General features: G+C 48.6%; 1 protein-coding gene across 1 annotated transcript; it reads left to right on the top strand.

Annotated features, from left to right (window-relative positions):
* Positions 1 to 1,514: 1,514 nt before the first annotated feature.
* Positions 1,515 to 23,369, top strand: ZFTRAF1 (zinc finger TRAF-type containing 1). Its single transcript, XM_053243779.1, has 4 exons — positions 1,515 to 2,029; positions 12,489 to 12,727; positions 14,155 to 14,366; positions 17,335 to 23,369. Exons 1-4 carry the CDS (start codon positions 1,673 to 1,675, stop codon positions 17,724 to 17,726), a joined length of 1,200 nt encoding a protein of 399 aa, XP_053099754.1. The 5' UTR covers positions 1,515 to 1,672; the 3' UTR covers positions 17,727 to 23,369.
* Positions 23,370 to 24,464: the final 1,095 nt, after the last annotated feature.

Genomic DNA, 24,464 nt, shown 5'->3' with positions numbered 1-24,464 from the left:
AAGTGGCAAGTATTGGGAGACACAATAGAGGTTTATAAAATTATGCATGGAATAGAGTGAGTGCACAGGGAGGAATTTTTCACCCTCTCTCACAGCACTAGAACCTGGCCTGGGGTCATCCCATGAAACCGAAAGCTGGAAATTTCAGGACCAACAAAAGGAAGTACTTCTTCACATGGCGTGTAATCTATGGAATTCTTTGCCACGGGATGTGGTGATGGCCACCAGCTTGGATGGCTTTAAAAGGGGCTTAGACAAATTCATGGAGGATAGGTCTATCAATGGCTACTAGTCTGGTGGCTATAGGCCATCTCCCGTTTCGGAGGCAAGATGCCTCTAAATACCAGATTCAGGGGAGCCACAGCAGGAGAGATGGCATGCCCTCCCCTCTTGCCTGTGGGCTTCTCAGAGGCATCTGGTGGGCCACTGCGGGAAACAGGGTGCTGGACTGGATGGGCCTGATCCAACAGGACTGTTCTTATGAAAGACAGAGAAGATGGCAGTAGCCCTATGATGCCCTCCTGGGCAGCAGCACATGGTTGTAAAGTTGCAGGAGAAGGACTGTATGGTCCTGCTAACTGAGCAAAGAAGCACCTTTCAAAGTCGTTATTTTCTTATATTTAGCAGTGGGAGAGCAACCGGCCCTATCCATCCCCAGCACAGCATCCCTCCAGTGGCTGCTGCTGGTGTCTACCTTAAGCTTCTTTTTAGCCTTTGGGGATAGGGATCCATCATTACATTATTATTGTTTGCTCTGTGTAAAACGCTTTGGGAACGTTTGTCGAAAAGTGGTATATAAATATTTGTTTGTATTTCTTCACGCTAAACGTGGTTATCGCTTTTGAATGCTTTGATGTGTTTAAAAAGCAACAACACTCCCTGCAAGCAGAAAGGTAGCAGAGCAGGTAAGAGACCGACTTGCCCTGTGAGCACTGAAAGAAAGAAAGCAGCTCCTCCGCCAGTCAGTTATACCACTCCATAGTGCTGCACGTGTGGCTGCAGTCTCGTTTTCTAGGCAAGCAGCAGAGCCCAGCTCACTCGCCTTCTCACGTAATAGAGCGTGGCCGTGTAGCCGGGCTGGAGCGCCAAGGCGCCTCCCGGGGAAACAAGCAAGCAGGCCGCAGGCGTTCCCTCGCTGACGTCACCTCTCCCTTCTTGCCCCGCCCTCTTCTAGCGAGCAGCAGAGCCTCCAGCAGACATCCGCTGCCCACCCTTCGACACGTCTTTTGTGCGGCGGCGACGGCAGCTGCTAGCGGCGGCTCCGCCTTCTCCGCGAGGAGGCCCGCCCTCTGTGAACGGCGATTGGCGAGGCTGCCGTCGCTTGCGCTCAGTAGGCATTTCAGCTGTCTATCTTGAGGACCGGGCAGCAGCGATTGGAGCAGGCGGCCGCCGGTCTTTATGCGCAGCCCCTCGCGTCGCCATTGGCGGGCGGGGGAGGGCCTTGGCGGCCCGCCTGTCTGGGGCGAGGGAGGCGCGCGCGGATTGGCCCAGCGGGGCGGTGGGCGTGGCCTGGAGGCGGCCGGCTGCTGGGGGGGGGGCGGCGGGGAAGGAGCGAAGAGGCCAAACAAAGATGGCGGCGCCTGAGGCGGGCAGGCCGGGTCTGCAGGCGGCCGGCTGAAGCGAGCAGCCCAGCCCAAGTCACTAGCCAGCCGGCCAGCCAGACGGACGGAGCATGTCGGGGCCTGACGAGCGGGAGCCCGGCAGCGGCGGCGGGGTGGCCGCGGCGGCTGGCGCCGGGGGGGCGCTGGCGCTAGGGGAGGCGGCGGGGCCCGGCCCGGGGGGCGCGGAGGAGCCGGGGCCGCCGCTCGGGGCTGGCGGGGCGGGAGCGGGGGGTGGCGGCGGCGGCGGCGCCCGTCAGGGGCAGCCCGAACCCGGCGGCGACCGAGACTCCGAAGCGCCGCCCAAGAAGCGACTCAAGCTGCCGGGCGGGGCCGAGGGAGGCGGCGGCGGCGTCAAGCTGGAGGAGCGGCTCTACTCGGTGCTCTGCTGCACGGTGTGCCTCGACCTGCCCAAGGCCTCCGTCTACCAGGTGCGCGGCGGCGGCAGCGGCGGCGGCCTCCCTTCTCGCGCGGGGCGTGCTGGCTGGGTGTCAGGGCGCCTCCACACGTTGCGTGCCCCGGGGCCGCCGAGGCTGGCCCCTCTGCGCGCGCCCCCACGGGACTGCGCGGGGCCGGCCTCCCCCGCGTCTGCGGAGAGCGGGCGGCGCCGACACGCGTCGCGTGGGGATGCCAGGGGCGCGGCAGGGAGAGCCCGGAGGGGCCTCCGCCTCGCCCTGCCAGGGGCTTGAAAGGGAGCGAGGGAGGGAGCCCTTCCCCGGCAAGCTCAGCCTCCTAGCTGGCCCCAGGGTGCTGCTGCTGATAATGGCCTCCACTGAAGCTCAGGTCTGGTGCAAAAGCTTGCCCGCCCCTGCGAGGATGACAAGGTGGGATTGCGGAGAGAGTAGCCTTCGTGGAGAGCGGGCTGTGGAAGTGCCTTTTGTTCCTGCTGGAGCAGCAGCAGCAGCAGCAGCACTCCCTTGCACGGGTGACTGTCTGAGTGTGAGAAAAGGCGGGTGGTGTGGTTGGGTCACCCTTCAGTGCCGACAATGCCTGGGCAGCTGGTTCTCTCTCTGCTACCACTGTAAGTACAGAGCCTTACTGGAGAGTGGTATTGCTTCAACTGGAGAGGGTAAGAAGAGTACAGCCAGGCATGTCTGGCGCTAGTTGTACTGTTCTTGCCTTTCCCCTGCGCAGTCTCCCCCCTCCAAATATATATAGGCAGACCTTACACATACTCTGCTGCCCACTGGCCACCGCACTGCAGCCCTGTAAACAGAGCTGGGAAAGACCCTAAAGTGGCTGGCCAACCTGAGATTCTCCAGCTGTTGTTGGACTACAACTGCCATCATCCCCAGCCACAATAAATTGCTGCTGGGAGTGATGGGAGTTGTAGTGCTGCAGCAGCAGCTGCAGAGCCTCAGGTTGGCTTCCCCTGCCCTAAATTGTGATGGTGGCTCCCAGGAATTAGAAAATAATCTCCTCTTCTATAAAGCCACCATTCCTTCTACCTGGCTTTGTCCGAGGTCTCCAAGAGTTTGACCACGGTCAGCTTCTGCCTTTCTTTCTCTTCCTGGTCCAGTCATTCCTCTCTGTTGGGTCTTCTTCCTAATAGGTGCCTGTCCATTGCCTCCCATCCCATACAACCCCTGTTCTGCAGGCCTTTAGCTCAAGAGATTTGGTCCGGCTGATGGCATCTTGTTCTGTTTCCTTCCCTCCCTCCCTCCCCAGCTAATATTTGTGCTGAGATTCTTGAAGGAAGGGTGGGTTGTAAATAATAAACTGAGTGTGAGCTATTGCATGTGTGTCCCCCCCCCCCGCCGGTATGCTATAACTTGTGCATGGTTTTTGCCCTGAAATCGGGTTCAGAACTATCTTACGTAGAGTAATGCAAGTCCTAGGTGGGCACCACTCAGTGCACCTGCTCCTCTCGCAGCCACTGGCTCCATTGTCCTAGCTGCTGTGTTTTCTTTGCATGCATATGCCCACCACTAGAATTTCTATGCACGTTTTGCTACCTTTTTGCACTGTGAATGTCTGCATGAGTACTAGGAGGCATGGCAGTTGTGACTGGAGTTTTGGGATGGGGAAAAGGGTTGTTAACAGACAACCAGAGTGTGGAATTGCAACAGACAAAGAGGATCTGATCTATCCTACAGGTTGGTTGCCAAGCCCCTCAAGAACTTTACTCTCGATCCCAAATGCCTGATGTGCCAGTATAGCAAGGCAGGTTTTTGAGTCTTCCCCCACAGTGTTATAGTTTGTACAATCCTGCCAGATGGGGCCTAGTTCTTTCTGCATGTATCTCTCCCTTATTTTCTGTTCTGTTTTTATTCTTTTTCCTTCCATCTGTCCTCCAATGCTACGCCAACCCAAGGTTGTATGTTTCCTTCTGGGTAGCTAAGTGGAAACCAGGCTAGAAGATCCAGTAATTTGCTCCACTTTACAAACACATGGAATATTAGACTTGACTGCTAGGTGCTGAAATGGGGGTTTGACATTTGTCAAATCCATGAGCCCTGGAACCTTAAAAAAAATTTTTTTAGATAGCTCTCCCCTTAAGGAGATTTAAATAAATAAATAAGTAGAGAGAGAGAGTGTGTGTGTGTGTGTGTGTAAATGCCTTGTATTTTTTAAATGTTTGGTTCTCACCAGAGGAAAAGTAGGGATGTATCTTAAGCCCCCCCCCCCAACATCTTGTTCATGAGGAGGTCTGGTGTGTGCAGATGCTGGCTGGCCGTCCTGTCCTGCTCTGCTGACCAGAGGAGCAGGTGCCTTCTGGGCTTCATGGTCCCCTGGTGTCCCTTGAGGGATTGTCCTTGCCAGGATGGTCTTTGTTTCCAGGGCTCTTCGTCTGTGCTTGACAGAGAGGAGTTTTGCGGTGCCATGGGCTAGTCTGCCAAGACTTGGAGGTGCCCCACTGCGACTGTTCTGCAAGTAGCTCTCTTGAGCACCAGTTTGTTCTCTTCTTGCATGAGCAGGAAATGGGTTCCTCCTTTTCTCAGTTGCGCTCCAGTGAATTCTTGCAAGCATTTTGGGGCAAAGAAGCCACAGAGGGCTCTTCAGGCAAGCCAGCCAACAATCAAATGGACTTTTGCCCAGCTGTGCCTCTGATGACTGCTTTGCTGCATGAAAGCAGTCTCTCCTCTCCTCCCCCGCCCCCCAATGTTTGCACTTAATTGGTGCGGAACAGGGACTTGAACGGAAAGAAACCGAGTGAGGACCAGAAGCACGGAGCATGTGATGGCAGCATGTGACTTGCATTAGTTAAGTCCCTAAATGCAAAGGTCATTGCCTTGGTGATGTTACACTTTGGTGGTTGCACCCTAATAATATCTGCATCGCGTTTTGTGCTCAGTGGTAGCATAAATAGATGGCAGAGTGGTGCCATCTCCATAATCCTGTGCTAAAAGACAGGACAGGAACTGTGCTTTGTTCTTGGTTGAGCAGGATCACTGTTAAATATTACCAGCTTGAGAGATGTAGCATTGTTAGCAGGTCTGTGTGAGGAGAAGCGTACAGGCAATCAAACTGAGTCAATGCTGAGAGTGGGAGTGCTTTGTGTTCATGCAGCGTCTCTGTTTGCCACTGTTCTTGGGCTGCAGGCTTGCATGAGACTCCCCATTTGACAAGAGTGCTCTAAAACTACTTGGGCGTTTAAACCAGTGCAAAATGCAGCTGTGCACATCTCATCATTAGGTATTGTGAGGTGTGTGTATTCATTCAGCCTGTTCTGTGCCAGTCCTGCTGCTTCCCAGGTTGTTTCCAGGCCCAGTGCAAAGTGCTGGTTTCAACCTGGAAAGCCCTGCATAGCCTCAGACCTTGGGGGTCACCTTTCTTTATGTTAGTCAACAGGCAACTCCTGTGTTTGCAGCAGATCAGGATGGCAAGGGTTAGAAGGAGAACCTTGGCAGTCATGACTCCCAAAGCCTGGAACCTTCTTAATGAGATCAGGAAATCTGCCTTTTTACTAGGTTTATGGGGACCTTTGGCTAGTCTGTATTTTTCTTACTTGTAGCTTTCTCTCATCATTTTTATTTGATTCTCTTATTGCATTTTTTTGTTGTATACTGTTTTGAGGTATTTTGGAAACACCGTATCTTAAACCAATTTTTAAAACTGCCTCTTGCCTTGGTTGAACAGTGGACCTCAGAATTCATTTCCATAGATCTGTAAAATCTGTGGCTTCTGTTTAATGGGAAAAGCAAGTAAAAGCTGCTTATTCTCTCTGATGCTGTTGGGGTAGAAATGTGAGCAGCAGAGGACAATGGCTGTTATTGATAGACGCATTTAAGGGCGAGGACACTTTATGGCTTGTGTTACAGGTTACCAGAGGAAGCAGGGCTTTGATGTCTTGGAAAAGCCAGTTCCAAGCAGTCTGTTGGGTTTTCTTGCAGGCTTGACTAGGGAAGGCCCCAATTTCTTGAAGCTTGTGTCCAGGCTGCTGAGAAAATGCCCTGCTGAACCTCATTTCAACATTCTGTTGAGACTTTTGTCAGTGACCTTGTGGAAAGTATCATATGAAAAATAATGTAGGAACTTGTCTGCTCAGTTGCTTTTTTACATACAGCATGCAGCAGCTTGAATTGAATCCATACATAGCTATAAGTTTTGAATTGGGTATTGGGGCTTGTGGAAAGTTCATTTAGTGTCTAGTAATTTCTTAGCTTGATATTTCTTAGCTATTGAAGTTGTGTTCTGCAGTGTTTTTAAGAGGGCTTTATTCTTGGATTCCTCTATTGGTAGGAGGCTTGGGAATCCCGATACCTGCTAGTAAGCATTCAGATCTACTGTGTGTGCCATATTCTAACTTTTCAGGACTAATTGCTATTGTTTGTAAGTGGCTAACGAATGTTGGAGGGATGTGTGATTTTTTAAAAACTACTGCTGTCATGTAAAATAGAATAGGAACAGAGTTACACCGTGGTTCAACATGACTATAATCACTTTCATTTAACTGTTTTATTTAACTGTTTAATGGATCTCTGAGATCTGTTTACCATACCACAGAGTACCCTTGAAAGAAGGCTTTTTGAAGTACCTGCTGGTTTGGCCAGCTCCATATTCAAGGGCCAGTTGATTAATCTTGGTGTGATGGACAAGGACCCTGCCAGAAAGCCCCTGTTCGGTCAAGCTGTAGTACTTGTATGGTTTTATTTGTTTATTCAATTTCTATACCGCTCTTCCAAATATGGCTCAGGGCGGTTTATACAGAGAAACAACAAATAAATAAGATGGATCCCTGTCCCCAAAGGGCTCACAATCTCAAAAGAAACATAAGATAGACACCAGCAACAGCCACTGGAGGGTTGCTGTGCTGGGGGTGGAGAGGTCCAGTTACTCTTCCCCTGCTAAATAAAGAGAATCACCACGTTAAAAGGTGCCTTGATGTTTTAACACTTCCCCCACAGTGTTATAACTCGTACATTAAGGCAGGGGTTCCCAACCTTGGTTCCCCAGATGTTTTGGGAATACAACTCCTGTCATCCCCAACCACAGTGGTCTTTGTGCTCTGCTGTGCTCTGTCCTGATGTTCACTTTTTGCAAGTTTCTAGGTAAGCCAGGATACCCTTAACCCTACAGGCAGTGCAAAAGGCTGGTTGTGATCAGATAAGGGCTCATATGTCCCCATGAACAGGAGAGACCGAGTAGAGGGAGAACATGACCCTGCAGGTTGACAACCGGGAGCAGGATGACCCTAATGCAGGGGTTCCGGGTATCCTGGCTTACCTAGAAACTTGCAAAAAGTGCACATCAGGACAGAGCACAGCAGTTTTTTAGAAATGAGAGACTGGGCATTCAGAACTGGCTGCAATTCCTGATGACCATCAGTAATGTGTCAGTCTGCTTTACAGTATAGATAAAATGGCCAGAGAGGCTGTGGAACATGGAGAGCTCAAGAGAGGAAGAGGATTACGCCATGCTACTATTTCTCTTGTGAGTTGTGTAACTTGGTCCAAAAGACACAACTTGTAAGTAGGAAGGGGTGTACTTCAAGTGTGTAAACAAATTAATTGCAGGGTATAATCCTGAAAGCCATGTATGCTGTGAGCATTCAGGAAAGGCTGTCTTTCCAGAGATTCCGGCTGTCTTAAATAATTATATTAAATACTTACCATTAATATAATATGTCAGATGTGTGACATGCTCTGTAATTGTGTTTACCTTCAAAACCTTCCTAAGAGTTAGGCTTCCATCTTACAAACTGAAGAAGTGATGCTGAACTTGCCCAACAGGAGCCTATGGGATTTGAACCTATTTCTGAACCAAGCCCAGTGGCCATCATGCACCAGCCAGGGTGCTCAGACTTGGTCTTAGCTTACTAGCCAGTCCATCATTTGTCACCTCTGAATTCTTACCTTAAATTTTCTTGTACCTGAGAAAATGTAACTTGAGGGAATGGAGATAGATCTCCTCACATGCTGGGTTTTGGAGTAGATAAGAGCTCCTGCTCGGTGCCTGTTGGGGAGGGTTTTTCTTCTAACATGCTGGACTTGGCGTTGGCAGAAGCAATATGATATGGGGAATCTTCTGCATTGACTAGAGAGAGAGGAAGAGAAGTTTCCTGCAGCATGAGCAGGGGCCTTACCTCTTGGCAGGCTGGGTTCATAGAGTCCTGTGCATGTGGGCTGGGAACTTCCTAGCACTGTTCCCTCTAAGGTGTGCACACATGCGTGCGTTCACAGGTTTTTGGATGTCCGCTCAGTTCATTTTAGATCCCGCTCAGGTTGAATCAGGAAGGCCCTATTCTGAATGCAGGTGCACACAGATTCTCTTAATACTGCTGCCCAGAACATTCTGCACACAGATGAAAAAAATTAGAGGGACCACTGGTGTATTAGACCCATCATGTCTCTGAAGTGTATTTTCTTGAGTGCTGTAGCTCTTCTGCTCTGCCTTGTTGTCAAAGTTTAACTTGAGCTTCCTGGAGGCCACTGAAAGGTCCCCACAACTACTAGGAGCAGCTTTGATTTTACATCAAGTGTCTGAGGACAGTGTGTCATGGATGAACATAGTCAGTTTCCCCTTATTTGCCCTGTTGCTCTGATTAGTTGTTAGCATTGTGCAGCAAGATTTGCTTGTTTGGGCTATGTATGGTTTTTTGCCTTTTTCTTCTCTGGTTTGTTGTATACCCAGGTTTTTCTGACTGCTTTGATCTGTTTCCATGCCATTCCAAAACACGAAAGAAGAACTGGCATCTAATGAAGAGATGGCATTAAAGGCTATGGGCTTGTAATGAACTGTTTCTGCTTTCATTTATTCATGGCACTTATATTCTTCCCTTCTCCCAAGTGGTTGTTTAGCTACACCACAACCCTGTGAGGTAGACTGGCTCAAGATAATGATTGGCCAAAGGCACTGGAGTGGAGCTTTGAACGTGGGCTTCCCACAGCCAGCCCTACTACCCCAGAGCTATGCAGTTTTGAACCTCTAGCTGCTGTTGGATTACAACTCACCCCGACTATTGGCCACTGTGACTGTAGATGGTGGGAGCTGTAGGCCAACATCTGTACATTTTTGCATTACACCCTCCTGGTTCATCTGTGGCTGTCTCCTGGCCTTCACTTCCTCTTCCTAGCTCTTTCAGTGATGCCATCCCTGAGGATTTGCTTGTGCACTATACTTGGCCACCTTTAGCTTTTCAGGACTACCCTAGTTCACTAGTTGCTGTTGCCCCAGAAAGATCAAAGCTAGTGTCTGTTTCTCATCTGTCTCGTTCAAAATCCCTGAGTGGATGTCAAAAGGCCAGCCTTGTTGTGAGCCACCTCCCTGTGGTGCACTATGTACTTCTTCTTACTCCTCTTTGTGACAACATTGCCGACAGGATTTCCATGGGTGGGGTGAGATTGCAAAGATAACCCTTGGTCATCGTCATCACAGTCACATTATTCACTGGACCTAATTTGTGTTTACATCCGCCGATACATAACTGAGCTTCTCTGGTTCCTTTTCCTTCTCTGGAACACACTAGGGCTGCTGACCTCTGCTTTGATTTTGGCCCCAGTTTTAACAGCAGACTTGTGCCACTCTTAAATCTAATGGACAGTGTGATTGTGCAGAAGGAGTTTACAGAGAAAAGCAGCTTGGACCTTACAAGCCTTGTAAACACACGAGTTTGAGGGGGGAACATGGACATAGGCACAGACATGGTGATTTCATATAAGCAGACCCCTTTGGAAAGTCGGCTGAAAATCCAGAGTGCCAATATTTCTTGTATTCTGCTATAATGTCAAGGTTCATATTTTAAGGTGCTTGTGCACAGGAGCAGCAGTCCTTAATGATGAGCCAAAAATAGTCCAAGGTGAAAGCAGCAGGTGGTGGTGAGGCTCTGCTGGGAGGAGGCTGGGCTCCTTTTCCTTACAGGGTCACAGTTTGATTCCTTCTGGTCCTTTCCAGGCCAGCAATCTGGTATAGTCCCACTTGCACTTAGCGTAGTGTGTGGCCAGGAAAACAAGTGGCTAAAGGAGGCAACGCCATGGTAGTTTATGGCTTAGTGGCTTATGGCTTATGGTTTAGTGGCTCTAGAGTTCAGAGGTGGTTGCAGGTCTGAACTTGGTCTCATCATCCTAGTGACTTGCTTGTTGCTGCTACAGGTAAAAACCCAGTTCTTGTTTTGATACTTTGGTCTGGCTACATCTAGTTTTCTCTGTGTAAAGTGCTGTCTGCAAGTAAACAAGAAATGTCAGCCTCTTGTTTCCCAAGCCATCTATCTCCCCATCATAAGGACCACCTGCAAAGGTAAAGGGTGGATCGGGAATGTTAGATGTGATCCCCAAACCTGATGCTTCTCGAAACGTAGTCCTGCTTCTGTTTCTTACACACCAATTCTGAGACTCTTTTGGCTTGCCGGCTACTGTTCTTCACCTGATGTTGTGGTAGAGAGGGGAAGTATAGTGACATGCATGTGCTATGATAGAAAATATAAAATGATGTTAATGATTGACCTCTAGAATCTAAAAAAAACCCCAACCCTGCAAGTAGTTAAATAATTGGGTGACACTTCCCTGCTGCTCCTTAAGACACTGTCACATTTTGACTGCTGCTTTGGCTCTTTGTGTCAATCTTGCTGTAGTGAAATTGTTCAACAGGGTTTGTGTCTCTCTCTCCACCTGCTTTATTTAAGAGAGGCAATGATGGCAGGGAGTGGAGAAGACTCCTGCATTCTGTTTCTAACGTCACCCTAAACTTTGAATGAAACGCTCTTTGTACTGCTGTACCTGAATTCTGTTACTCTAGCCAAGGAGTTGGCCTGCCCCTATTGCCTCCAGCTTCAAGTAATCAGAGCCAGAGCTTGTGCTTGTTTGAGGTTTTTAAAGGGTAGGCTTTTAATCTAAACACATTAGGCTCAGATTGGTGTATGTTCCTTTATGTAACATGTGGTAGTTGGAGTGCCAGCCAATTCTAGGAGCATCTCAACTTAATGTCAGATGGTCTGTGGAGGCAGTTCTTCTTGGGACAGGCTCTGTTCCTGAGTGAGTGAAAGGTGGACAGGAACTTCTCTTGAGGTGGGACTTGAATGTAACGAGAGATTAATCACAGCAGCCAAATTTCAGATTGTTTGATAAACAAGAAACCTCCTTGAATTAGAGCTTGATATTCAAAGGTGTGGGGTGCTGCAACGATGGATGAGATTTCCACTCTGTTAAAGATGTAAAATCCCAAGTATCCTAATGATTTCTTAGGAAAATTGTCCACTTTTCTGATATGGATGGATATTGTAAAAATCTTTTGTAAAAGACTATTGAAATTCTGCTCTATACTTCTAAATTGAGGATTATTGTCAGTGTATGTGTGTCTTTAACCAATAAGAGCCAAGCTACTCTAGTCAAAAGACACTACTTGTGAACAAGCATCTGATAAAATTGTAATCTATTTTCTAATTTTATCAGTGTTAAAAGTTGATTAGTTCTGTTTTTTGGAACTGTGATGAAAATTGATAAAGGCAAACTTAAAAGTTAGGAACATAGGAAGCTGCCTTATATGGAGTCAGGCCACCTAGCTCAGGATTGTCTATGCTGACTGGCAGTGGCCCTCCAGAATTCCAGGCAGGGCTCTTTTCTAGGCCTATCTAGAGATGCCAGGGAATGAACCTGTGATGCATGCAAAGCAGACGCTCTACCACTGAGCGATGACCCCATCCCTAGTTGATGAGGTCATGGAAGATGGAGAAAAGAGGGAGGTCTCTTGAGGATGCTTTTGATGTGGGATGTTCTGTACTTTATTAGATTATTGTTGTAGTCCTTTTCAGCTCTGCATTCAATGCCTTTGAACTGAGACTTGGGAGCCTGAAGTTTGTCTATTGCCATTGAACAGCAAACTGGTTTTTTAAAAAACTGTTTTCCCAGTTTGCTGTCCATCTTCCTTGCCTCAGGGGCTGCTCACAAAACCATTCTTAACTCCTCTACTTGATAGAGGGTCTGAAAGCAAAACAGTCCTTCAGTGTGAAATGAGAGCTTTTAAAGTCTTTGCTTCAGTTCTTGAACAGTCTAGGTTTTAGCCTCTTGAGCCTGCAGAGTGGCTGAGTTTGAAGCAAGGGCATTGAACTTGGGCCATGATTGCTCACATGGAAAGAAGGGCTGCCTTCTGGATACCTTGCTTCTTCCCAGTCCCTTCCTCATGAAATATAGCAACCCCTCCTTTTTTGACTAACACTTGTAGCTTGTACAGGTGAATGGATTGGGAATGCAGTAGTGGGCTTTATTGAGAAGTGGTTTTGAAAAATAAAGACCTGGTTATTATTTATCTTATTTTATTTATCAAGTTTGTACACCATCCCAAACTTTTGTCTCTGGGCATTGCCTGACTTGCAGAGCCCTGAGCTTTCCAAGAAAGGGTGGAGATGTAGGCATATATACAATAAGCTAGTTAGAACTCAGAAAGGTGGGGTGGAATGTACCCTTTGTGATGCTCTTTCTAGAAGGCCTCTGAATTCTTATTTTCTTCTTTCCACAGTGTACCAATGGACACTTGATGTGTGCTGGATGTTTCATCCACTTGCTGGCAGATGCCCGGCTGAAGGAGGAGCAGGCTACGTGTCCCAATTGTCGCTGTGAAATCAGCAAGAGCCTCTGCTGCCGAAATCTGGCTGTAGAAAAAGCAGTGAGCGAGCTGCCGTCGGAGTGTGGCTTCTGCATGCGTCAGTTTCCTCGCTCGCTTCTGGAGAGGCACCAGAAAGAAGAATGCCAGGACAGGTAAAGAGCCCTACTCGTCTCTTGCTCAGGTGGCTCAGGCTGGCTGCTTTAACTGACTACAGCTTTAGCGAGCTGGATTGGGCAGTTCTTGGAGTGGTGGTGCCAGGAAAATGGGGAGTCGCTTCTAGTCGTCAGTGGGTTTAGAGTAGACTCTGTGGCCAAGGGCCTTTGGTCTGATCTGGAAAGGGTAGTTCCTGTGAGCTCTTAGCTTAATGTCTGTTCGTGTGTTTGAGTGGTGCCGCCTCTTTGGAATGTACTTGAGAATCAGGTACAGGTGAACCCTGTTATCCATGGGGGGTTCCATTGTCAGCTAGAACTGCAGATAACAGGGCATTAAAGTCAATGGGATTGGGGAGGGGGTTAGGTTCCTGGGCTAAAGAAAGGGGGCAAAATGCAGAAAAAGGGCAAATAAAGTGTCCTACCATGCTCTGCCAGTCTCCAGCTGTCTAGCCCCCCCCCCCCCCGCCCGCCACCAAATTCCCCATTTTCCCATGAAACATCACCCGGGGGTGTGTGCCTTTTTTTAACCAAATGACCACAAAATGGCAGCTGGAAATTACCATCAAGGTCATTTCCAGCCATCCTGAAACAATGGATATGTGTATTTTAACCCTTTTGTATCCACAAATAATGAGGTTTGGTGTCAATTAGGTGCCCATGGATATGCAGAACCATGAATAATGAGGTCCACCTGTATTTACTATGTGTGGTCCTATGGGTACTATTTACTATGGGTGGTGCAAGGTAACTGCTGCTTTCTGTCCTACAAAATCCTGCATTTCATAGTTTTGTGGAATTCATAATCTTATTAATGGCACTGAGGCTGAACAGAGTCTGATTTCTAGGTGCCTAGATTTTCCCCACTAGCCCTGACAAACCTTCAAGTGTGTGGTGTTCCCCATAGGCAAGGGTCTTTTCCTTTTGTTTGCTATGTGCTCATTGATTAAGCGCACACCCTTTGCAGAAAAGGTTGTAATCTGCATGCTACGGGCACTAAGTTTTCATAGAAAGTTGGGGTGGTGCGGGGGACGTGATGGGAAGAGGAGCTGAGGTAAAGTATGAGGCTACTCTTTATCAAGCTTTGATGTTCTGTGATGTAACATTTTACTTATTTAGAATTGTCAGCCTTGTTAACTGCCACCATCCCAATGAGGGTCACTGCATCTTTATTGTCCTGATGCCTTTTAACATCTGTGCTGAGAAGCTCTGGTCACTCAGGACATGCATCAGAAGAGCAGTCCTCCTTGGGAGGAAAGGTCATCTGGCATTTGTGGATCTGGAGGATCTGAATCCAGAACTTCAGGGCTTGGGTTCTCCTGCACCTTAGCAGTGTTTTCATTGCCCAGGGCTTTGAGGTACAGAATATGGCCTCTGCATCCTGCTCAAGCCGGTACTTATTTGAGTTCTGCGGTTGTTTTCAACTGCAGGGTCACTCGATGCAAGTACAAGCGGATTGGGTGCCCATGGCAAGGTCCTTACCATGAGCTGACTGTACACGAAGCAGAGTGCACGCACCCAGCCAAGACGGGGAATGAACTAATGGAGATTCTGGATGAAATGGACCAAACACATAAAAAGGAGATGCAGCTATACAACAGCATCTTTGGCCTGCTCAGCTTTGAGAAGATTGGCTATACAGGTAATTGTTGGGGCTTGGCTAGGCTGTAGACAAAAAGAGCAGCTTTGACTGTTGGACGGTTTTTATTGCTTGATTTTCTCTTCACATATTGGTATTCCTTCTCTGTTGATGGACTTGTTTCTCTTGTGCAACATGCAGCAATTCTTCCTCTAGACCAGAAGAGCTGGACTTTGCTGGGCAGGCAGGGGGGTCCTTAAATGTCCACCCCAAGAAACCTCCTGGCCTGGTTGAGTGTCCATGGCCAAGGGTAGAGCTGGGTGGGTACTGGTGTCTAAAACGTTATGCTTGTTGCCGTGGGACTGGGAGGAAAAGTCGCAGGGATCTTAAGTCACAAAGGCAACACACAGCCTCCGGCGCTCAGACTGCTGGCTCAGAGGCATCCTGGGTTCTTTGGCATTTGTTCTCTGCTGATTAGTCCACTGGGCAGCATTGATGTCATGTGGAAGAAGGACCCTTCCTAGCAGCAGGTAAGGTCTGTAGCTGCATTGGATGGGCTAACAGTCAAGCCAAGGACTAAGATTAAAATCAGTGTTGCTTTTCCTCCTCTAAGGGGTATGTTGGTCTTGAGCTCTTTGTCAGTGGTTGGGAATCTGGCATATGAATAAATAGCATGCAGTTGGGTGGTTAATTCTCTACACATACAAAACCTTTCTCGTGGAATAAAGCACGGTGGCACTTCCAGCTTGGGTCTTGATTCCTGTCCGTGTGGTTGCTATAAGTGTGTTGACAGTCTTGGGTCCTGTACCTCCCCCACTACCACCCCAAACAGTCCATAATTTTCTGGTGTTAAGTACTTTCCATCCCCGGTCAAGTGCCAAGTGTTTCATTTTTTTCTGAGCATGGGACTATAAAGGTAAAGAGAGCTGGGGAGCAAACCAGCTGCCCTTTGCCCTGATGGAGCTCCATTGCTTCTGCAGGTAAGTCTCCAACTCCTCGGTATGGACCTGGAAGTGGGTTTCAAAGCACGTTCGGTAGAATGTGTGGGGAAACTCTTCACTTGTGGAGGACTTGAAGGTGGGAGGGAGAAGAGCTCCTGAAAGCCACTTTCTCTTGCTGTAAATGTTAACCTTTCCTACAGGAAGACTCTGCTTGGATTTTAGCTGCTGTCTCCAGCCTTGGGGAGCAGTGAATTCTCCCCTTGGTGCTGCAACCTGAAAGGATGCTTGTGCTTGTCTTAGCTGAGTTAACGGAGGTGCTTACTTAGACCTTAAAAAGCAAAGCAAAATGGAGTCCTGGTGAACTCTGGTTATGAAGCAAAGTGACCAGCTGCCTCCCTGCTGAGAAGTTCATTGCTACTAGTGGGTACCTGCAAAGCAGCTAGATCTGAGTGCCCTGAGAGAGAGAGGCTCCAGGCAGCCGGGCAGTGCTGAGGGAGCAGGGTGGAGTTGGGGCTCAACCTGCATGGGTTGACCGCTGGGTGCAGGGTGGGGGGTGTTTGCTCATCCAGTGTTCCTGAACACTGTGCAGCCTCTGCCCCCGAGAGAAGAGGGGTGGAGAACTTTGCTCTTCTATAGAAAAGAGATGGCCTCTAGCCGGAGAGGCCGTTGCTGCTTGGCCTGGAGAGATCAAAAGTGCTAAGTCGGGCTGATTGTGTGGCTTGAATAACTCCGTCGCCTCCTTTGTCCAGGTGTTGCTGCCGTGCCCTCCTAGCGGTCCTCTGGAAACACGGAAGAATGCATAAATGTACACAGAGGTTCCCTGTCCTTGAGGTTGTGCTGTGAGATTCCATGGGTTTTGTACACCAAAGACTTTAAAACACTGAGCCAACAATCTTGATAAACTTGAACAAAACAAAACACTTCGTTGCACTGTGGACTCTACAGGAGAAGGGTTTTAACAGATTGACAGTGGACTGTGCTAAACATTTTGGGTCTCAAATTGGATAGAGCCTTGAATGATTCAGTGTATTGTTTTTTGTCTTTATGTATCTAACCCCAGGATTTTCTGCACTCTGTGAAACCCTGAAGGTCTCTTTTTCCCATGCCTTGTTTCTGGTTTTACACTGTGGTGATCCATAACTGTGCCTTGCTACTCTATAGATCTGTATTGTTGATACCATTAAAATAAAGGTGCCATGTTACATGAACTGCATTGTCTGACTTTGTTTTTATGCACCCCCCTGGTGTGGACGCCTGTCATGAATCCAGAACCAACTGCCTCTCTCCTGCAAGGCTGAATGAGTATGTACCTGCTTCTACTGCCTGTCAGTGTCCCAAGAGGCCTTAAGCTGGTCCTCGAGAGGTCTCCAACTTGCTGTTCTTGAGGGCCTAACCTTGTAACACAAGTCTGAATGTCAGAGCTGTGATATGATTGGGCACTGCGAGCTAATGTTGGTGGCTTGTTGAGGAAGTGCTCTTGATGCAGCATACCATTCTATCATGCAAGGCACCATTGATGCAAAGAATTAAATGGGAGGCAAAGAAGACTGAAGACGCTTCAGTGAGAACAGCTTCATGGCCCTCTGGAGAAACCATTGTGGGATAGAAATCCTCCTGCTTCCAGACATAAGCCTGTCACTGAGTGTTGATTCCTGGATTGGCTCCATGCAGCATTGCTGCTGCCGCCGCCGCCGCCACCTTTCTCTGTGGCCAGAGGCTCTGTGGCACCAGACGGTGGCTTGCAGTTGCAGTGGTCCCTCGAACCATATCTGAGCTCCACCACTGCTTCACTCTCCACACAAAGCTTTAGCAATGATGAAACTGTGTCGTGTCTAAGTGATAAAAAATGCATTGATGTGTTTATCTCCTTCTCTCCCCTGCTCCCCCTCCCTCCAAAAAGCCAAGTTGCTTCTTCCCCCTCCTAGCTCTGAATGGCCACTCTCACCCTTGTCTCCTTGCGTCCTGGCAAAGAAGGCCCCACACAGTAGCTACAGGTAACTCGAGCTTTGTTTTTTCTTGCTAGCAACTTCTTTGGTTTAACTGGCTTTTCCCTTTCTTCCATCCCTTGTCCCCTCCTTGCTCTTCTGCAGAGGTTCAGTTCCGTCCTTACCGAACCGATGACTTCATCACACGCCTCTACTACGAAACTCCGAGGTTCACCGTGCTGAACCAGACCTGGGTGTTGAAGGCCCGGGTGAACGACTCGGAGCGCAACCCCAACCTGTCCTGTAAGCGGACCCTCTCCTTCCAGCTCATTCTCAAGAGCAAGATCAACTCCCCCATGGAGTGCTCGTTCCTGCTGCTCAAGGGACCTTATGACGATGTGAAAATCAACCCTGTGATCTATCACTTTGTCTTTACCAACGAGAACAACGAAACAGATTATGTGCCGCTCCCCATCATAGACTCTGTGGAATGTAACAAATTGCTGGCAGCCAAGAACATCAATCTGCGTCTGTTTATATTCCAGATACAGAAGTAAGCGTAAGCAAAGCTTGCTTTTCAGGAGTGACCGAGAGAGAGAGAGCACCACTGAACCAGAGTTACCTCGTATGGCTGCCTCGGCCCCTTTTGTGATTCCACAATTATTTGATTATTTTAAAGAGAACGTTTTTGCATGTGTGGTATACAACAGCTTTGAGCGGTCGCTGCCTGCCTTGTCTCGCTCCATCTCCGCCAGGCGCAGGCGACTGGGGAGTCGGCTTGATGCAGGGAGCTAACGAGGCCTGAGAGGGTCTGGAGGGGAAGCTGGCAACCACTACTCAATACATGGTGAAAAAAGCTGCATTTGTGTCCATGGTTGTGTGTGTGATCTCCACAATGTAGTGTCAAGATGGTTGGAGAAGGGGTGCTGGGGTCCTTGTGTCTTCTTGCCCTGGTGGGTGGCATCCTGCCTTGATCCTAATAGACATCATGTAGAATCTGGAAGTGGTAGGTTCGGTCTTCGTTTTATCCATAAAATGAATGTGGGATTCTCAAGTAGGCAGGACATCTTCAGGGGCTCCAAACAGAGGGATTGTGCCAGGCTAGCTGGGCTGAAATGCCACATTCCAAGGGAAACAAGTTTGTAGAGAGGGGTGAATCTGTGTGCTGGGTGCTTCATGGCATGGGCAAGCAGCAAGCACTGCCGTTTTCCATTGGTGTACCAGTATTCCAAATAATTCCCCCTCTCAGCTTTTCATTGTGGCTGAGCTGGTGACTGGTGTGTAGAAGCATTTGGAAGGAAGTCAGGAGAACAGAAGGCTAATGGCAGCTGGATCGTAAGAAGTAGCTGGCCTTTCCTTTCTAGCAGGAAACTGCACCCTCGATTTTCATGGCTTGTATTGCACTTCACAAAGACGGGCCCCCAAGGTCCCCTTCCCAACATGGCCCCAATTGTCCTGTTTTCTCCCCACACCCCCCACCAATAGGCTTGAGATCTGGGAGACTAGATGAGAACCTCCACAGAACTGACCGAAATCAGTGCAGACTTCTCGGAACGCAGGGTGATTTTCTGTCCGTTTGGGGAACTTTCCCAATACTTTAAAAAACTTTTTTTTTCCCCTTGTGCAAATGGATTGCAGGCTCTTCTAGTAATTATGCAATTTTACAATGTGATTTTATGTATGTAAAAAAATTATATATGAATATATATATAGCAGGTTTATGGATGGGGACAGTGGGGCCGTTCACCAAATTTCAACGAGATCTACAGGGATATTTTGCTTGATGCTCTTAATCATATTTTAATCTGGGGAGTTGGTGGTGGATGAAGGACTGTATCATGAGGAACTCATGTGCTATAGATTATTCTCTTTCCAGATGATTTGCTTTCCTTTCCCTTCTGTCCCTACTACCCCCATCCTCACCCTACTTCTTCTAAAAGGAAGCTATGTTTGGCAATTAGTACTTTATATGGACTAACGGGATCAGGTATGTTCTTGTAAGATACATGAGGATTTGCTGCTGCAGCTGTCCCCGCTGGGACTCTGTGCTGTTAAATAGTAACAAAGCTAGTTCCTTGGCTTTCATAACTCCCTTTCTGCGGTAACTCCCCGATCATTTTAACAGTGGTCAACACGCATTTTGAGAAATGAGTCTGTGTTTCCCCTGGGAGGAGACAGCAGGTCACAAATGGTGCAGTCCCCAGACAAGCTCAGCCCACCAGCTTTGTGTCCTGTCCCACCAGGTGCTTGACATCCCACCTACCTGTTTCTGTCATCACAGGCACAGCAGCAAAAACTTCTAGCTGGCAGTGTTGGAAGACGGGCTATGTTCAGCTTGATGGGTCACAATTTGTGCAGGTCTGGAGTGGGGCTCATTTTAGCATGTCTTCTAGAAGCAGCAAGTTCTGGGCAGAGCTAGAACAGAGGCTTGGCAAGCCCAAGGAAACCCTGAGGAGTTTCCGGGAAGTTCAGCTGCTGGTGTGTGAAGCAGTTTTGCAGAGGACTCGGGAGGAGTGAATGTCCTTCAGTCAGCTCTTCCAGATGCTGTGCCTGGCCTTTGAAACTTGAGGGTAGAGCCTCTGCTGTTAGAAGCCTGAGTTAAAGACATGATGTATCTTGCCTTGTGTAGTAAGTTAAGCAGCTGTGAGCTTCAGAAGATGAACTTGTCAGCCCCTTCAGTCAGCAACTGATTGATGAATGGTTGAGAGAGACTAGGTAAGACTTATTACTGGGCCAGGATGGTCATAGCCCAACACGTCTGCCTCTGATCCTCCTGCCCTGCAGTGTCTCTGAACCACTTGATGCCGACGAAGCAGGCTGCATGCTACAGTCCTCTCCTGTGACATGCACTTCCTGAGATCAGGTGACCTGCAAGATAAACTTTCTAAAGGGTTCTGTGGTGGGCAGTATGCTTCCTTCATGCCCGGGCCCAGAAAGCCCCATGGGTGCGTGAAGCCATCTTCCTTGTATCTGGGAACTCAAAAGCTGGCACCCACCTTATTTTGTGCGTCTGGAACCAAGGTGTGCCATTACCTAGGATCAAGCCCACACATGCACATCATGATAGCTTGCAGGCCTGTCTAGACGTGGATGGCAGAGAGCTACAGCAGGCAAGAGACCTCCTTTTCCTGAGAAGCAAAGGCTTGATGTGATGGATCTCAAGGCTGCCACCTTTAGATGGTGCTTGGTATTAAAATCTTCCATTGGAGTTGGTCTAGCTGCTGCCTGGCACGTGAGACCCAAGCCCTTCCCTGCACCACCCATGTACTGTGCTTCAGAAAGAATTGTGCATGCCAGACCACTCTCTTGTAGAAAGAGCCTGCATGTAACCCAATAGATCACGCAGAAGACGGGACTCTCCTGGAGATGGTATAGGGCTTCCAGGATCTGACTTCAACAGTTAGCCTTGCTTTGAACAAAAATGTCTGAGAATGGATAAATGTCAGAAGGCGAGCTGCTGCTGGTTAGCAGCCTTTTCTGCAGCTGATTTCAGGAAGGCCACTGAGAGAGCACCAGCCATGGGTGCCTGGAGAGGACATCCCGTTCCTAGGCAAGTCACTCTTCCTTGCCTGATGCCTGTAAAAAGTTCAGTTGAGAGCCCACCAGTCTCTGCACTCGGGCACATGAGCACTACAGCGCGGATACCACCAGGGTGTTGGAGAGCTGCCACTATCGTTAAAAGAAGGGGTCCTTGGTCTGATTGGTGCTGCCACCGGCCTCTGAGCAAATGCTGCGGTGCTGCAGGTAGTCCTGCTTGCCTGTCGAGGCAAAGAGTTGATCCTGCTTGGGGAATGCTGGACTCCATATGACTGTCAGCAGCACTCTAGTCCCCTCCTGAGAAACTGGAAGTAATTTGGGAAGAGGAGATTGCAGATTTCCTAAGAGGCAGCAAGCCAAGGAACTGGAATGTCTGGGAAATGCCAGCAAGTTGGAACACCAATGGAAAGAGGGGAGCATGACATCCATATTCTGGAGCATTTTGTTCATAGAGCTTTAACACCTCGCCAAGAGGGTGGTGGTCTTCCCTTCTCTGTCTTGGGGTCCTCCCGGAGAACATCTCTCTGTGTTCTTGACCCTTCTTCTAGAACTGAGCAGTGAGGCAACCATCTCATTGAGGCATTGCGTTGTGCTAGGTCAGGTGCTTTTCCAGCACTGGCTTCTTGCTCTGGTACCTCCTTGTCGAAACTGAGTGACTTTAGCCGTTGGTCGTCTCTTCATGCCTTAGCTTCATCTTTTCAGATAACTACTTTCTTCCCTAATCTTGAAGTACTCAACACATCAATTTGTGGCAGTGGGGCAAAGCAAACCAGAACATGGCTGAAGAAGCAGGGTGTGGCTTGGCTCACCTCTTGATGGAAAGACCACAGGGTACTCTACCACATCTTGCAGCTCAGGCCAGAGTAACTGCTGGATGATGTGGTGGCTGTTAGAGTGCAGAAGCAGTTTAGGCTACAACTTTCTACACAACTGGCAGAAGAGCTCGTAGGATGGTGGCTGGATTGGGCCATGCAGGAGCTTTGGGTGAAGTGAGGTCACTTGACTGTGATCATGGCACCCTTGCACCATGCTGAAGTCACCCCCTTTTCGGATGTGGCTTATTTCCTTCTGGAGTCTCTCCTTCACTACTTGGTGTAGGTTTCCCTATCCAGGCGCTGTGATGTGGGTGTGGCGGGAGCAGATTTCCCTTTTACTTCTTAAAACCATCCTTCTGCCACATCTCTTCTTCTACAAAGGAGTTCAGTGGCTGATTATTTCAATGCAGCTGGCCCCCTTCTGGTGAAAGGTTTGTGTGTAAGTCTCCAGTTTGCAGCAGCTGATAACTTGACTTTCCCTTTTGCCTGGTCTAAAGGGCGGAAGGTGCTTCAATCCCCCATGTCACTGGTGGGATTAAATCTGCCGAGTTCCTGAGTTTCCCAGGTTATGTGAGGGATCGACCCTGACCTGAGTAATAGCAAATGGGGTGGAATTGTTCCTGTCTCCCATGTGTGGTGTTTGGGTATGATCTTATTATGGCATGGGTTCATGATAAGCCAAGGGCCAGTTGGTGTTGCCCACAGAAGTCTCCTTGGTTCTAGTGCTAAATATCTGAAAATGAAGAGAACGGCTCTGGCTACTTCAGGCCGGGAGTCTGTGTGCGAGGATAGAACGAGCATTTTGGCAGTGGATGCTGAGGAGGGGTCAGCCCTGCAGAGTTGCCAGAACTTGGCTGTTGCAAGAGCCTCTATGTTAGGGCTGGGCACACCTGGCCCTTCAGATGTTGATGGACTACAACTCCCATCACCCCCCAGCCACACTTGAGTATGGCTGGGATGGGAATTGTAGTTCAACATTATCTGGAGGGCCAGGCTTGCCCTCTCATGCTCTATGTGTAGACTTGCTGCCTTGTTAATCCCATTGGTGTCACGAGGCCTCCTTGGGCACATCTGCCAGCACTGTTGCTTCTCTCCTTCCATTCTTCTCCTCCTCCCTCTCTCCCTCCTCCTCACAAACTCCCCCTCCCAGGTTGCCCTGTCCTTGCAATGGGACTCTGTCCAACTCCTCCTTGGTAGCTGAGCCTTACCTGTCTAGTTCTGTGCTAGACACCTAAAGATTGTAGCATGCTTCTCCATGCCAGGCCCTGAGGGCTGGCAGACCACAAATCTCCTTACAGTATTCACTGTGGGCAATTTATTTAACTAGTGAATGTAGAAATTAAAATAATTTAAAGAAGAAAACTAATGGTTTGTTTGCAAGATGGTATGTCCTTTGTACTTGGCCTGATTTTCATTATTTGTGTTCTTGTTTTGTTGTGGAAAGGGGTTCTCGGTTGGATTTTGGAATCCAGTTGGAAACTTCTGCTGAATTAGAGAGAGGAAAGTGGGTGTTGGGTGGGTTTCTGTCTCCAGGCACGTTGACATCACTGCCGCCTACTGCACCACCCCCACCCCCACCACCTGCAGGCCGTCTAGAGAGACAAGGGTACACAGACCACAGCAGGGTTGCAGATGCTTCAGCATAACTGCTGGGGTGCTTGTCCATATCAGCTGCTGTTCCACCATGTGTGTGCCCCACTTTTGTGAACACTAAACATATACCTAAATGGCTTTTTAAACGAGGAATGGTTTTAATGTTGTTGGGAATGATTTCTTCTGTTCCTTTGTGGTCTGCGTTTGTTTGAAGTTCCTGTATGTAACGTAGTTTTAAAAAAAAAATTGCCAAACCCTGCTGTCTCTGTGTGCATGTGTGCTTGATCAAAGCTCAGCTTCTTTCCAGAATATCAGCGTCTGGTCAACTTGGCCTTTCAAAGAGTGGAAAGCTCATGGCACATATTCTGTACTCTGCAGAACCGTCTTCTGAAGAAACTTGCTGTTCTGAAAAATGGGGTTGTTGGCCCCTTGTTTTGTCTGACCTTGGAGGAGCCAAAAGCAAAAGGTTGCAAAGCGAAAGTGATCCTTGCCCAGATTTATTTTTTGCCTTTCCCTCTTAAATCCCCCAATATGTGTTCTAAGTATTTTGATGTCTTAAAGCCAGTCAGTAGAGTTGGCAGGCCGTTTTAACGCCCCTGTTCTTTTGAATTATCAAAACACACGAGTGTCACACCAGTATGTGGAAGGCATTGCCACTACCTCCAGCCACCTCTTTAAAGTTCCCTCCCATGTAGAGCAGTGTGATAGGTTGGCTTGAAGCTTGCAACCCCAAGGCTAACAGATGCCCTGCTCTCCATCTCTCCCTCTGGCAAGAGCCAGACCACACCAGCGCAGCCATGCAGCTATATAGCTTGTCCCCAGAACTTCACACTTTCCACAATGTTTGATCTAAAATTCCATTGGGGATTTCAAAGCATACTGTTCTCTTCCTGTTTGCTTATTTTTATTCTCTGTTGGTGGCAGGCATCCAGTGGGTTAATGCCTCTGCAGCCCCCTCGCTCCAGAAAGCAGGGTCTATGCTAATTTGCTAAGGCTTTAAGAACCAGAGGGAGAGATCCACACCCAGTTTTTCTGTCCTGCCTGTTCCAGAGACAGCCACTCCGTTCGTAATATCACCTTTTTGAGGCCTATCTCTGTTCTTCCTCTTGTGGTCCTAGTCTAACACTCTGGCCACAACACCACAGTGACTTTCAGAGCAAAGAGTGGATGCTGGTCCATGGAGTGTTTGTGGCCAAGGGCTGCCATAACTGGAAAACCGATTCCTTCAAAGACCAGAGGTGTAGACCAGAGCAGGGTTGCGGTTCTGGAGTCTCGGAACAGTTAGACCGCTTGCCTTCTGTTCATCAAAATTTAAAAAAACCTTGTCGATTGTAGAAAAGCTACATGGAT

Source organism: Hemicordylus capensis, chromosome 4 (genome assembly GCF_027244095.1).
Source record: "Hemicordylus capensis ecotype Gifberg chromosome 4, rHemCap1.1.pri, whole genome shotgun sequence".
Taxonomy (NCBI): Eukaryota; Metazoa; Chordata; class Lepidosauria; order Squamata; family Cordylidae; genus Hemicordylus; species Hemicordylus capensis.
The sequence above is the reverse complement of the archived record's forward strand: the minus strand, read 5'-3'. Positions and strand labels throughout refer to the sequence as shown.